General features: G+C 47.3%; 1 protein-coding gene and 1 long non-coding RNA gene across 2 annotated transcripts in view; one reads left to right on the forward strand and one right to left on the reverse strand.

The window, feature by feature from the left end:
* LOC126988851 (uncharacterized) overlaps nucleotides 1-10686 on the forward strand; it is a 31162-nt gene extending 20476 nt beyond the window's left edge. Inside the window, exons 2-4 of the mRNA XM_050847261.1 lie at nucleotides 1058-1181; nucleotides 1232-1911; nucleotides 10605-10686. Of these exons, the coding sequence (XP_050703218.1) occupies nucleotides 1058-1181; nucleotides 1232-1911; nucleotides 10605-10686 (886 nt within the window). The remainder of the gene's footprint in view (nucleotides 1-1057; nucleotides 1182-1231; nucleotides 1912-10604) is intronic.
* Nucleotides 10687-10936: 250 nt separating this feature from the next.
* On the reverse strand, nucleotides 10937-12385 carry LOC126988843 (uncharacterized). Its single transcript, XR_007742577.1, has 3 exons — nucleotides 12322-12385; nucleotides 11389-12193; nucleotides 10937-11051 (listed from the first exon to the last, which is right to left on the reverse strand). It is a non-coding gene; the product is annotated as an uncharacterized LOC126988843 (long non-coding RNA).
* Nucleotides 12386-14248: the final 1863 nt, after the last annotated feature.

Raw genomic sequence — 14248 nt, forward strand, 5'->3', positions numbered from 1 at the left:
TCTGCAGTATGTATTTTGATCTCATTTATAGTTCCTTAGTTTCTAATTATTTTTTTTTTTATAATATTACAATAAGTTTATTATTATTGGTTTAAGTGTAATAGTTTTTGTCATTCAATATTTTTTATACATGTGAGGATTGCTCAATATATTTTTGCCGTAACTTAAAATATTCTTAATCCTTGAATATTGGTTTGCGTGTCAAACTGCATTAACATGCTCACAGGGCCCGAAATACAAGCACACAAGGGATAATCACAGAGACTTGTTGTACACTATGTACATTTTAATTAGTCTAAAATACAGAACATTGTCACATGTTTAACTTACTTTGAGTAAGGTCTCAAAAGAGAAAATACTTGCAAATATTTTAATACATTCATCTCTCTCTCTCTCTCTCTCTCTCTCTCTCTCTCTCTCTCTCTCTCTCTCACACACACACACACACCAACATACCGATAAATACTGGTACAGTGCCTAAGGAGTGGCGGAGGGCCGAAGTGGTCCCTATATACAAAAGTGGAAGAAAGGAAGAACCCCTGAACTACAGACCCGTGTAATTGACCAGTGTACTATGTAAAATATGTGAAAAAAAGATAAAGAAACAATAGACGAGTGTTATAGTAGGATATCAATGTATTATTATTATTTAATATCACCACGAATTAGGCATACAATTGTCAATGGAAAAACCCCACGACAGATAGATCACGCCACCTTATAGGAATGTCGTCCGTCAGTGTTTACCGTCTCAGTTTTGTACACTTCGCACTCCGATGGTGCGTGGAGGTCACCTTGACATACGTGACCAATTGTAACAATTATTTTCCAACCTGTAACTCGCGACTCCTTCACGAGAGTCCGACTGACACACAACGACAGTCGCTCTCGCTCCGTCGCTTCTTGTACATAAAGGCTACGAATATAATTCGCCTTAAGGAAGCTGAAGTCTTAATCAACACCCTTTAAACGCCCCCCGACAAGCCCGTTACATTTGGTTGGCAGCGGTCACCCCGCGCCTGTGCCTTCGCTACCTCGTTCTACTCCATGACACGAGAACTCACCGCCAAACTCCGGGGACAGGCGTACAAGGGAAGAAGGAGTCAACGCACCTGCCGTCCGCGGCACCGCACCTGCCGTCCGCGGCAACGCACAAGGCGCCAGCTACAAGCATCTCACAAGTCGCCACCTACGTGCAACTCACAAGGCGCCAGCTACAAGCATCTCACAGGTCGCCACCTACGTGCAACTCACAAGGCGCCAGCTACAAGCATCTCACAAGTCGCCACCTACGTGCAACTCACAAGGCGCCAGCTACAAGCATCTCACAAGTCGCCACCTACGTGCAACTCACAAGGCGCCAGCTACAAGCATCTCACAAGTCGCCACCTACGTGCAACTCACAAGGCGCCAGCTACAAGCATCTCACAAGTCGCCACCTACGTGCAACTCACAAGGCGCCAGCTACAAGCATCTCACAAGTCGCCACCTACGTGCAACTCACAAGGCGCCAGCTACAAGCATCTCCCAAGTCGCCACCTACGTGCAACTCACATGGCGCCAGCTACAAGCATCTCACAAGTCGCCACCTACGTGCAACTCACACGGCGCCAGCTACAAGCATCTCACAAGTCGCCACCTACGTGCAACTCACAAGGCGCCATCTACAAGCCTCGAGCACACCAGCTATAAGCAACTCTACAGGCGTCCAGCCTACAAGCCTCGAGCACACCAGCTACAAGCCTACAGGCTCTACAGCCTACAAGCCTCGAGCACACCAGCTTCAAGCAACTCTACAGGCGTCAAGCCTACAAGCCCCGAGCACACCCACAGGCCTACGCAGCCGATAGCGAGGGCCACAATCTACAAGCCGCTCCCCCGCTTCAAGCCTGCACTGCTACGTACCAGCAAGCCACTCCACGATACGGCAGAGGTATTCACACCTGCAACGAGGAGGCACGCCCCGCTGACCTTGGGACACCCGCATGCCCTCGCTCCACAGCTGGCGGCACCACCGCCGCTGCCGGGAGCATCGGCCCAAACCTCTTCCGGCAAACAGTCAGCAAGGATACCCGCGGACATCTCCCGGTGACTGCAAGCTGTTCCCACTACCGTTTCTTGCAAGGCGTCTTCTCAAGAGGTTACACACCCAAGTCGTCTTGTCTGCCACCGCCGCCCATCTCTTACTATAACAAGGACGACGCGGCCATCATACGTCTGGCGGCAGTGTACCAGCTCCCAGTCGCGCACCGCGGCCGCTCATTTTGCTGGGTCAGCAGTTTTTCAACCTCCATTGCGAGTCCTCCGATGTCAGCCCATCCCTCACCTCTCACCGCCGCTGTGGCCGCGGCCGAGGTTTCCTGACGCGCCTACAACGACTGCACGTCACCCAGGGCATCACAAGCCCTCGCCCTCTCCACTACATCAGCTGACTAATCTTGGTATTTGTGGATATTCCCTTCTTGTCCTAATCTGCCGACTCGGCTTATTTTCATTATTGTTCGTGCAGGGGCACGATTTTTTTTTATTTCTGTGTTCCTAACACTGTTCTTCAGTCATAATTGTGAGAGTAACGTTCATTCCTATACGATATTGATTCTTTCTTATAGTTTGCTAGCGAGTCTATTGAGTATAGTGTGAGTTCCCTTATCAAAGTTAATCTTCATCAGTGTGCCCTGCCTCCGTTTTCTTTTCACCGCTCGAGGGAAAACGTGAGCTTCAATGGTATACTCACTTAACATACCACTTTGTTTATATAGTTATTCTTTCATTATACCCATATCATTAGGGCATTCCATTATAACCTTAACTTCTATTACGTCTATACAGGCACCTTGCTAGCCATTCTTTCTTGCCTTTTTAGGGTTTCAATGCAAACTATTCATTCCTACACGTTCCGTTTATTGGTTCATATTTACAGCTATCAACATATGCTCCTATTTTGTGAATGGTTTACACCATAGTATGAACAAAGACACTCTCGCTAAACTCGGCGACACCTTTAAACAGTTGGCTCGTCCTTCAAGTGAGGAGGAATTGGAGCAAGGTGCAAACTCCGGTGATTTAAATGTGGTGAATTTGCGATCGGAGGCTACGTACTCTTCCCTCCCAAGGGATAGCGCCCCTTCACCTTCAGAATCGTCTGAATACTTAACCCCCACTCGGCCGAACACAATGCCTGTCGATCCACCTCCCCCTCCTCCTCCTGGGGCCCCACTCCACTTCCCCCCGCCCCCGATTCGGGTCATTCCAACTCACGCCAGTATTCGACAATTCTCGGGAGGCGAGACCGATTTTTCGGCGCGACAGTTTTTAGATTTGTGTGAATCTGCCATCGTAAATTCCTCCATTACGGAAGATCATGATAAAATCGCTTTCAATCGGTCACGGTTACTTCCAGGCTCTCGGGCACTGAATTTGATGCAGTCCTCAGCGTTCGCTTCGGGGGACATTGGTGTAAACTATGAGGTTTTTAAAGGGAATTTCATTAAAATCTTCGGGGGCGGGAGTAAACCAAGCATCGTTAGACAGATGGCACACACGGTTGAGTCCCTCCAAAAAAAATCCTCAACAAAGCCGATTTGGGACGCCATGATTGAGGCAAATCAGCTGGCGGTTGACTGTGTCAAGAGCTTGGAAGACGCGCTCTGGCTTCCAGGGGGCTGTATGCAAAAGCACCAGGTAAAGACAGCTTTCGAGTTGTTTTTTTACTTATTTCATATTTCAGAGAAGAACCGCCGTTCTGCCCTCCCTTTGGCCTTCAAACCGAGCGGGAAGTTGGTTGACTTCGTCTCAGAGTTAGAAGTCCAAGTTCAGGAACACCCTCACCATCAACCCCTCGCAACGGCAGCAGCATTGCAAGCACAAAGTAAGGCATCTCTCACATGTAGTTTTTGCAAACAATCAGGACATTCTGAACATTCTTGTTTCGCGAAACGTAGGGAATCAACACATTCAAGACGGGGCTCAGATAGGAGGTCAGGAGGTTACAGGGGCGGGCATCATTCATCACACAGGAACCCTAGGCCAAACCATCAGCGGAAGGCTGCCTTTTGCCATATCCACGGGAATTGTTTTCATGATTCAGACAGTTGTTCTGCAATACAAAAGGCCAAGGAGGAACAGAAGTACAAGTCCTCAGCGGACAGTAAACCACACTCCTCTTCTCAGAATAAAAAGACATGACTTCGTGACAGCCCCGAGGCGTACATCCAAGTGTCCCTTAAGGAAAATGCTAATTGGGAGCAACTTGACTCCGTCATTGCCGCCTTGGGACGGACAAGCATAATTGCCCTCCCTTGCAAGGTGGGCAACACTTCACTCACCTTAGCGGTTGACACAGGTGCCACAGTCAATGTCATATCCGACTCCGCTTACAGGTCACTGACACGACAAGCGAGTGGGGAAAATTGGCCGCTCCAAGAGAACGACCTGAATGTGGTAGGCGTGACGGGCACCACTTTGGGAATCCTTGGGCGAGTACCGCTAACAGTCAGCTTACATGAAAAAGTATGTCCCTTTCGAGATTTCTTTTATGTCTCTAGCAGGTTTGCTTTACCTGTGGACGGGATCTTAGGATTGAACGCCATGAAAGACCTGCACATCGCCATAAACCCTGTAAGCAACGCGATCGTGTATCAAGGCCGACGCATACAGGGGATGGTCAATCCATCGCCTCTGTCAACTGTAATCTCACCCTCAGAGGTGGAAAATGACCAACCCACCACAGACTCAGGGGCTGCCACCGCCCAAGTGTCCCCTCTTACGGTCAAACCACACGAAACCATTGCAGACTTGTGGCGGACAGTAACGGCAGTCGTAGAAGGTCCTCATATAGTTCCGGATCGTGCTGCAAAACTTGTTAAAATCCGTTTGCCTAACGCCCCTCCGGCGGGCAGTGATGTGTGTATCGACGGAGTTCCTCACGTACACCGCGTGACGGTGGAGGTAACTCTTGCAACAGTCAAGGAGGGAGGTTTTGCAGAGGCATTGGTAATAAACACGTCTGGATCCCCTGTATCCTTAAAACACGGTGTTCGATTATGCCAGTGTCTAGTGTATGGGAGAAATGTCGCCCCGGAACCAGCTGAATACCCTTCAGCCCAAGTTTCAGGCATATCCTCGGCGTGTCAGGCTTCTCCCGAACAAGACACAGCTCATTTAGAGGCGTTCCTAAAAGTTGCACACTATTCCGAAATTAAGCCAACCTTAGTCCAGCTTCTGGAACATTATCGGGGGGCGCTTGCTCTACCAGGCGAGCCGCTTGGAGTTACGCAGTGTGCTGAACACTACATTAAGTTAAAACCCAATACAAATCCTGTATATATCAATGCGTACAAGCTCCCCCACAGTCAGAGGGAGGTGGTGCAACAACTTATCTCTGAAATGTTAGAACAAGGTGTCATCAAAGAATCGAATTCCCCGTGGAATTCGCCCTTGTTCCTGGTTCCAAAGAAAGACGGTTCTTATCGTCCTGTGATTGATTTCCGGCGTGTGAACACCGCGACCGTGGATGATCATTTTCCGCTTCCCGTTCTTAGAGATCTTCTGATGTGTCTCGGTAGAGGAAATAAAGTCTTTACGAGTCTTGATCTGGTCAGTGGCTACTGGCAACTGCCCATGGCCCCCGAGTCACGTGAAATAACGGCTTTCAGCACGCCTCATGGCCACTATGAGTGGACGAGGATGCCGTTCGGGCTCAAAGGAGCCCTTGACTTTCCAAAGGACAATGAACAGTATTTTTGGTGACTTGCTGGGCAACTCTGTCTATGTGTATTTAGACGACATCATCATAGCAAGTAAGGACGTGCATGCACACATGGAAACACTAAAAGCTGTCCTACACAGACTTCAAGAGGTCGGATTAAAGCTCAAAATCACCAAATGTGAATTTTTAAAGCCTCGGATCAAGTTCTTGGGGCATGTCGTGGACGAATTCGGCATCCATACAGTGGACGACAAAATAAAGGCTATTGCCGAGTTCCCTCAGCCAACGTCTGCGGACAAGGTACGGTCTTTCTTGGGTGTCGCAGGTTATTACAGGCCTTTCATTAAGGACTTCGCAGCTCGCGCGAGTCCCCTAACCCATCTTTTAAAGAAAGACGTACCATTTCAGTGGCTCCCAGCTCAACAAACGAGTTTTGAGGATTTAAAGAAAGCGCTTACACGGGCTCCGGTCCTTGTCTTTCCGGATTTCAAGGACCCCTTTCAGCTTTGTACCGACGCTTCGGCTAGTGGAGTAGGAGCCGCGCTGATGCAAACAGATATGTCAGGCAAAAAGCATGTGATAGCGTTCGCCAGTCGAGTACTTACAGCTCCGGAAAATAACTATTCTGTTACCCACCTAGAGGCTCTTGCCATTGTGTGGGCTCTGAAGCATTTTCGTGACATTGTGATGGGGTACAAAATTGTGGTGTTTACGGACCACGCGGCCATAACTGATCTTTTCAAGGGAAAAAACCTACACGGTCGTCTGGCAAGATGGTTCTTAACGATCCAAGCATACAATCCGGAGATAAAATACATCACCGGGAAAACAAATGTGGTCGCAGATGCCTTATCTCGGAATGTTCCGATAGGCGCGATTACCACCCCAGAGGTCATCCACAACTTCACTTCACCTGAGCTACACACTGCTCAGCGTGACCACCCTGTGTGGAAGAGGTTAATTTATGCCCTCGAGTCGGGAGACGAATCAAACCTTCCTGAATTGCCAGTTCCCTTTTCACAATTCTTCCTATCAGAGGACAACCTCCTTTGTAGGTCATGGCCAACCAAACCGGTACCTATAGACCAACTGGTCATCCCAGACATATACGTCCCCGTGACGCTTAAGCTGGTCCATAACACACCCATTGCGGGTCACCCAGGAAGAGACAAGACGCTATCTGTCACCAGACGAGAATTCTACTGGCCCACATTACGGGTTGATGTAGAAAAACATGTCGCACATTGCGTCGTTTGTGGTAAGCACAAGGGGTCCGTCAAAGGGCCAGCACCTATGTTGCAATACCCAGTACCAGAGGCGCCATGGGATGTTGTTAATATAGACTTACAGCTCCCCAGAGCCAACATGGCTCGCCCTACTTATTGGTGTGCGTCGACCAGTTCTCTAGGTTTCTAGTTCTAGCGCCTCTCAAGGACAAGACAGCCACACGCGTGGCCCATGCCCTCGTGACTCACGTGTTGTGTCCACATTCGTCTCCTCGAATTCTTCTGAGTGACAATGGCACCGAGTTTAGGAACTCAGTATTGAGCGAAATATGCGCTCAGTTTAACATCACGCAATCCTTCATCACAGCTTACCACCCAGCTGCTAATGGGTTGGCGGAGAGGGCTAATAGGAAAATCTTACAGGTCCTCAGGCCTATCGTGAGCGATCTCCACGATAATTGGGAGGATTGGCTATCGCATATAGCCGCTTCCATAAATACGTCGGTAAACGACTCTACGGGGAAGTCTCCCTACTACATCTTGTATGGGGTGGAGAAACGTCTTCCGTACGACTTCCTAACAACCCCACAGCAACCTCTCTACAACATTGATAGGTACGCACAACAGCAGATGCATATATTTTCCAAGATACACTCAGAAGTTAGGTGTACGTTAAAAGCTACGAAGGTTGAAATGATGTCAAAACAACACAAACAGGCCGTCCCGGTGAATTTCAAAGAGGGTGACTCAGTCATGATTAAGCAAGCGGAAAGGAGTTCGAAACTGGGGGCTAAATTTGTGGGTCCTTACCGAGTTGTTCGGAATGTCAGGGGAAATCGGTTCGAGGTTCTCGAGTCGAATAGTGGAGTCAGTCTAGAAGTTCACAGTGATCGTCTGAAAGTAATTCCCTCACCTTTGGATCTTGATATTGGTACTTCCCCCTCAGAGTCAAATGTTCAACAGGATAATCCCAACACCCATAGCTATAACTTGAGACCACGGGTTTAAATACTTCATTCCCACCACTTTCAGATCATGATGTTGCGTTTTCTGATCATCTTGTTGTCCCTCGGCTCCCTGCTTGCAACAACACCCATCCACCTGAAGCCTGGTGCCCTCACGGCACACATAGGAGAGGTCTTCCTCATAGAAGATGTGCTCCTCGTAAAATATCCATATACTTCCTTGACCAACACCACGGACACAATCAGGATAGTCTCAGAAAAACTACTCGGCATGGCAGACGCTATCCGGGCTACCAAGACTAGGGAATCAAAGGCTCCTTCTAGTACCAACTCTCTGACTCTTTTTCAACTACTGGAGGATAGGATTCTGTTCTTACGGGGAAAAGTTGATGAGGTAAACATGGATTATAGTTTTCACTCAGTTCACTCTCGGGTAAAGAGGGGGTTGCTCAACATCGTGGGGTCCGCCTCAAAGTTCCTTTTCGGTACGGCTACCAACGAGGACGTTCGCGATTTGCGGGACCACTACGCTCATGTACTTTCCTTTGCTGCTCGAAATCGCAGGGTGATCAATGCCAATTGTAGAAAACTTGCGCAATTGCATACTAACATTGCGGTACTGCTAGAGCAGACAAATAAGATGGTAGAGGTTATCAACATAGTTGTCAAACAGATCGACCAGGTGAATCAGTTTCTCCTCCTAGATCAGGCCTTGCATGTATTGGAAAACGTCATTACCTCCGTCGCAACGGCTAATCAGCAGGTTCTTAGCAACATGGTTGATGCAGCACACGGTAGAGTCACACCTGCCTTGTTCCCTCTACACGATTTGAGAACGACTGTCCAGATCGGGTATCAAAATTATAGCCTGACGCCTTTATTCACCCCGGACATGAGTCAATATTTTTACCCCTTGATTGAGTCCAGCCTCACCCCTGATGCCATAATCATTCATGTTCCGTTTCAGACGGCGGACGTGTTTGAGGCACACGAAATTGTCCCGTTCCCTTTTTCGGCAAAGGACAGTGTGTTGGCCCTGGACACGTCCCCGTCTCTTGTTCTAATTGCGAAGGATTTCGCTCTGTATTCAACGGGTAGCTACTCACTCTTGCAGTATTGCAAGGAGACGGTCTTCGGGCGATTCTATTGCTCTGCGTAGCTCTTTGCCTTCCTTCCAGTTCGGGGAGGGGTATGCGAGATCGCCCTCACCCGCGTGAACGCGTCTGACGCTCTTTCCCTGTGCCCTTACAAGCAGCTAACACCAACGCCTGTTTTCCATAAGAACTTTCAGGGTCTGCATTATTTTTATTTCCCTCAGTCCTTCTATGTATCGGTCATCTGCCCGGAGGGTACCACTTATCAACGGGTTACTGGTCACTATGCCATAGCGGAAGCATGCTATATCCGCTCCACTAACATAACAACGTACCCGTCCCGGATTCGTCTGGTTTTCACGGCCAATATTTCCCATCGAGTGTTTCCTCTACGGTCTCTCGATGACATTCATTTCTCCAGCATCTCGTATGTGACTAATTCCCTTAATTCATTGTCTTTCGCGAACAAAACAGAGTTTGCGGAAACCCTGGAGGAAACGCTGCCTGATTATTTGCATCTCCCCTACCTGTACCCTGGAATTTTTGTACCAATGTTTTTGATGTTCGTCAGTCTCGTCGTCATGTGCTACCTTATTAGGAGAAACTCTGTCCTGCACGATTATTTGGTTGTGCAGACACGGCGACTGGATGCCGGGAGGCCACTGGCAAGGTAGTTTTCCTTTTCTCAGACAAGTCAGGGGACAGAAACCTGGCTGCTCCTATACTTAACATTGTACTGTGTTTCACTACTGTATTTTTTTTAGGAGCTAGATCAACGTTTCATTGTCTGTAACTATGCCAGTTGATAGTTTCTTATACATGTGTCCTTATATTTATCTTTTGAGAGGTTTCTTATGTTTCATGTCACACACGTTGTGGTTTCCCTCTCCCTATTTATATTATAATTCCACATCTGTTCTTACATAGCCAGTGTTTTAATATAATTGTATCATAGGCAGTCTGCTTGACAAACTCCCTCTATGTATGTTCATGGTACCTAGACTGCTATTTCGATTTTTATATATCGCGAGGTCGCGATCACTGGTAGGTGACCGAGCAGTGTTATAGTAGGATATCAATGTATTATTATTATTTAATATCACCACGAATTAGGCATACAATTGTCAATGGAAAAACCCCACGACAGATAGATCACGCCACCTTATAGGAATGTCGTCCGTCAGTGTTTACCGTCTCAGTTTTGTACACTTCGCACTCCGATGGTGCGTGGAGGTCACCTTGACATACGTGACCAATTGTAACAATTATTTTCCAACCTGTAACTCGCGACTCCTTCACGAGAGTCCGACTGACACACAACGACAGTCGCTCTCGCTCCGTCGCTTCTTGTACATAAAGGCTACGAATATAATTCGCCTTAAGGAAGCTGAAGTCTTAATCAACACCCTTTAAACGCCCCCCGACAAGCCCGTTACACGAGATTTCTAGAAGAGCATAATTTAATAACAAGTAAACAGTATGGATTCCAGAAAAGGGGACTCATGTGTGACAAACTTACTGAGCTCTTACTCAAGAGTGACCGATAAAATACACACCTCACCATTTCACCCAAAAAAATTAGCAAATATTGCTTCACGTACTGCTCTTCCAGCTCCTCGGCCAGCAGCTGCTCCAAGAACAGCAGTAGGAGCATCCTGCTCTTCCTCATCCTCTTCAAGCTAAGGAGGAAATAAGATCTTAAAAGTACTCACAAAGTACTATATTACTCTTGCTCTGCTGAATGTGTCTGCTGATACACTGTTGCATTTTTACATCTACTGTATTAATGGCAATTGCACTGCTGCAGCCAGAAATCTGAATGATTGAAAGTTATCACTAAATAAAGTTGCTATGTTCTCAACAAAGTTTATCCAACAGGAAGCATATGAAAGAATGTCTGAAAGCTAACTCTCCACCTTACCGAAATATAAATTTGTACCCGCTGGGAAGTGGAATACCCCGCTGGACACAGCGGTTGTGCAGCAGTAAACATGAGGTGATGATGTTGAGGCACTTCATGGGAGCATACTGCAAGGCACCCCCAGATTTGTGAAGGCACCTGTAAATAGTGTTAGTTGTCAAAATTACTGAGTCAAAGACAATTGAAATACAAATCTTCCAAGCACTCCCGTCTTGTCTTTTTTTTTTTACATCTTCGCCTATGGCATACGGGTAGTCTTAGGCCACTTGGCGGTGACTGAAAAATCCAAGTTGGTAACGTGGGGATTCAAACCCACGTCTGCTCACTTTCACACCAAATATTTATTTTTTAAATTTGCCTTTCCAATCACTTTATTGCTGTAACATGTTAGTAATCTAATTCTCACTGGGTTCTAATGGATGGCCAGCATATGTGAATGCATAGGTATTGGGAATAAGGAAAAGAAGTTTGTCACCTGAACCGGCTCTTTAGTATTCCAAAGGTTTGCTCCACAACGACACGTGTCCGTGTATGGGCCCTATTGTAGCGCTCCTCCGGTTCTGTTGTGGGGTTGCGGACTGGAGTCATCAAAAATGGCTCTAATGCATAGCCGCTGTCGCCTGTAAAGATTACAGTCATGTGATATCATTTTCAGGATGTGAAATAACTACTTAAGAAAGCTACTGTAACACACTAAGTAATTACTGAAAAGGTATTTATGTAACATATGTAATGCAACATTTGTCAAGAACATCAACATCCCTCCAGATACGCACCAAGGAGCAGGTAGTCCCCAAAGTCACCCCTGCGAAAGCGTTCATATAGGTCGCAATGGTGCCAGATGAAGGAGTCGTGATTTGACCCTGCTAAAAAGGGGAGAATAAAAAAAAGGATTCCAAAACATGGACATGTTAATACTGGAAAAAAATACCAGACTCAAGAGAAAAGCTGTAGCATGTTTGGTGTGCCCAACACTGGTGGAGTCTTAGCATCTTCAAATGCTCAAGTTCCATTGCCTAAATAGCTCATCTGCAATTATTCTTGCTAAAAATCAAACTTTAGAAATGCTGTAGCAGGTAAGGGATGTTTGTGATTTAACTATTAACATGCCTAACAATAAATGATATCATCAATAAGGAACACTTACCTGGAAATGACACAATAGCTGATGATCATACCAGCAGCATCACACACAACTTGGATGTTGAAAGAGTGGTACCTCTTCCTGTTCACGTAGGCAGCCTCATTTTCATGGGGTGCCTTAATGGAAATATGAGTACCTGTTGATAAACATTATGCAAATAAATATTATTTAGCGATAGGCAGATTGTAAATCTATTCCTGTACTTTTACTGAGACCAATATCATATGTGCTCATTCGTCAGTCCCTAGTAATTTTGAATCTTACAATCAATGGCACCAATAACCCGAGGGAAACTCCGAACTCTTGCAAAAGCTGTTGCCGATTCCATCAATGCATGTATCGTGGAGGTCATTTTTTATCTCATGTCGAGCTATGTCACTCAACACAGCTGTCACGTCCTGGACTACACGGCTGACACTGCCCTGTGCAAGTCCTGAAATGCATTAATTTTTAATTGTTTGAAGCATTGTATTTTTGGGATTTACCCTTACATGTATTACCATATACGCAAGGTGGATGGCACTGCATGTGACGATATCTCCGACTCCTTGGATGCTCTATTTGATTGACTACCTTCCAGCAATGCACTACAACCTGCAAGCTGCACTTGGTAAGTAGTAGATTTTCTATTTTTCTTTATTTTAATATTTTTTTTTTTATCACTAATAACATGGCGGACCTTTCTTTAAAAAAATAATAAATCACACACACAGGAAATTTGGTAATACAACACTCAGTTTGGCTATGAATATTCGTGGAGTTGGTAATCGCCCATTCATGAGACTTGGCAACCCTGACCTCCATCAGCCCGTCACTCAAATCAGTTGCTCACTGGACTCTGGACACTGGACACTGGACTCTGGACACTGGGGAAGGGTGTTACCTCTATTCAATTTACTTATGTGTATTTTTATGCATTTTGGGAAAAGTGGTCTGTGACGGTGTTTGGCGCTAAATCGCTGGAGCAGTGAGGAAAATAATAAAAATAATAATTGAATGCGACTGTTGACAAGCAGAGTAAAATTTGCTCCGCAGTGTTACAGCGAATATATCTTTATTTATGATTAAAGCAAGATTTAACCTGGCTGGGGAAACAAGGCCCACATCATGGCATTGTCACCTTGCTTGTGAAACCTAACCACTAATGAATTAGGAATTATTTTTTCCCTGCATTTAGTTATCAGTAAGTATCACTGAGCACCAAGCACCACCGCCGCCTTCACCACCACCACTAGCACCAGTATCACCACCGCCACCACATCACCAACACCACCACTGTCATCACTAGCACCACCACATCACCACTGTCATCATCATCACTACCACCACCACCTTCATCACCACCACCACCAGCATTACAACCATCACCTCCGGGTACTACCCCCGTCGAAGGGGAGTCACCTTGTCTTGGTGACGGGGCTTGAAGCCAGGTCGGCGGCACCACCTTTTGTGGTGGCTTGCCTACCTTGATATTACTCGATGTCCGCCGGCCTCGTGGACCAAGTGCTCCCCCTTCATCACCGGTAGAGGAGGCCTACTGGGCAGGGCCATTGTCTCCCCACGTGTTTGCCGTGCGTGGCGTCCCGTATACTCCCCGTGCCCTCTCATCTGGGAGTTGAGTCCACCGCGAGGCAGAGTGTAGTTCCCCTCGGTGGGCAACACGCTCCTTTGGTGGGAGGGTTGCGGTTCAGTGTGGCCCCATTGAATCAATCGGCTGGTCGTGAGCTGGCTAGGGCCATGCGATGGCTAGGGTCAAGCGGTCACTGCCGGGTGGGCGATCGCAACGGTCCCGCGACCGCCTTTAAACGCCTGGCAGTGGCTTCGTATACTTCCCCATTACCCCTGGGGCTGTTGGGTGCGGTCTGGCTCCAACATCCAGCCTCTCCTTGTTGGGCTCCGTGGTGGGTGGGGGTGGGAAATGAAACTCTTTTTGTTTTGTATGGGTAAATTGTCTTTGCCCCGGCCTGCCTCTCTCCCTGACGTCAGCCCGTCTTCGGAAACACCCACACGGTCCTCCCTCATCGCCACCTTGGAGCCTTTCACGGCTCCTGGTGGTGCCTCTGTAAAGTCCCTACCTCCTAGAGGGGCTGACCAAGACAAGTCCGTGCGACACAAAGGTCCACGGAATAGTTCACGTAGACCTGAGAACTCCCCAATTTCCCAAACAGAAGTGTTGCCTGATATGTATGAA

Source organism: Eriocheir sinensis, unplaced genomic scaffold (genome assembly GCF_024679095.1).
Source record: "Eriocheir sinensis breed Jianghai 21 unplaced genomic scaffold, ASM2467909v1 Scaffold1, whole genome shotgun sequence".
NCBI lineage: Eukaryota > Metazoa > Arthropoda > Malacostraca > Decapoda > Varunidae > Eriocheir > Eriocheir sinensis.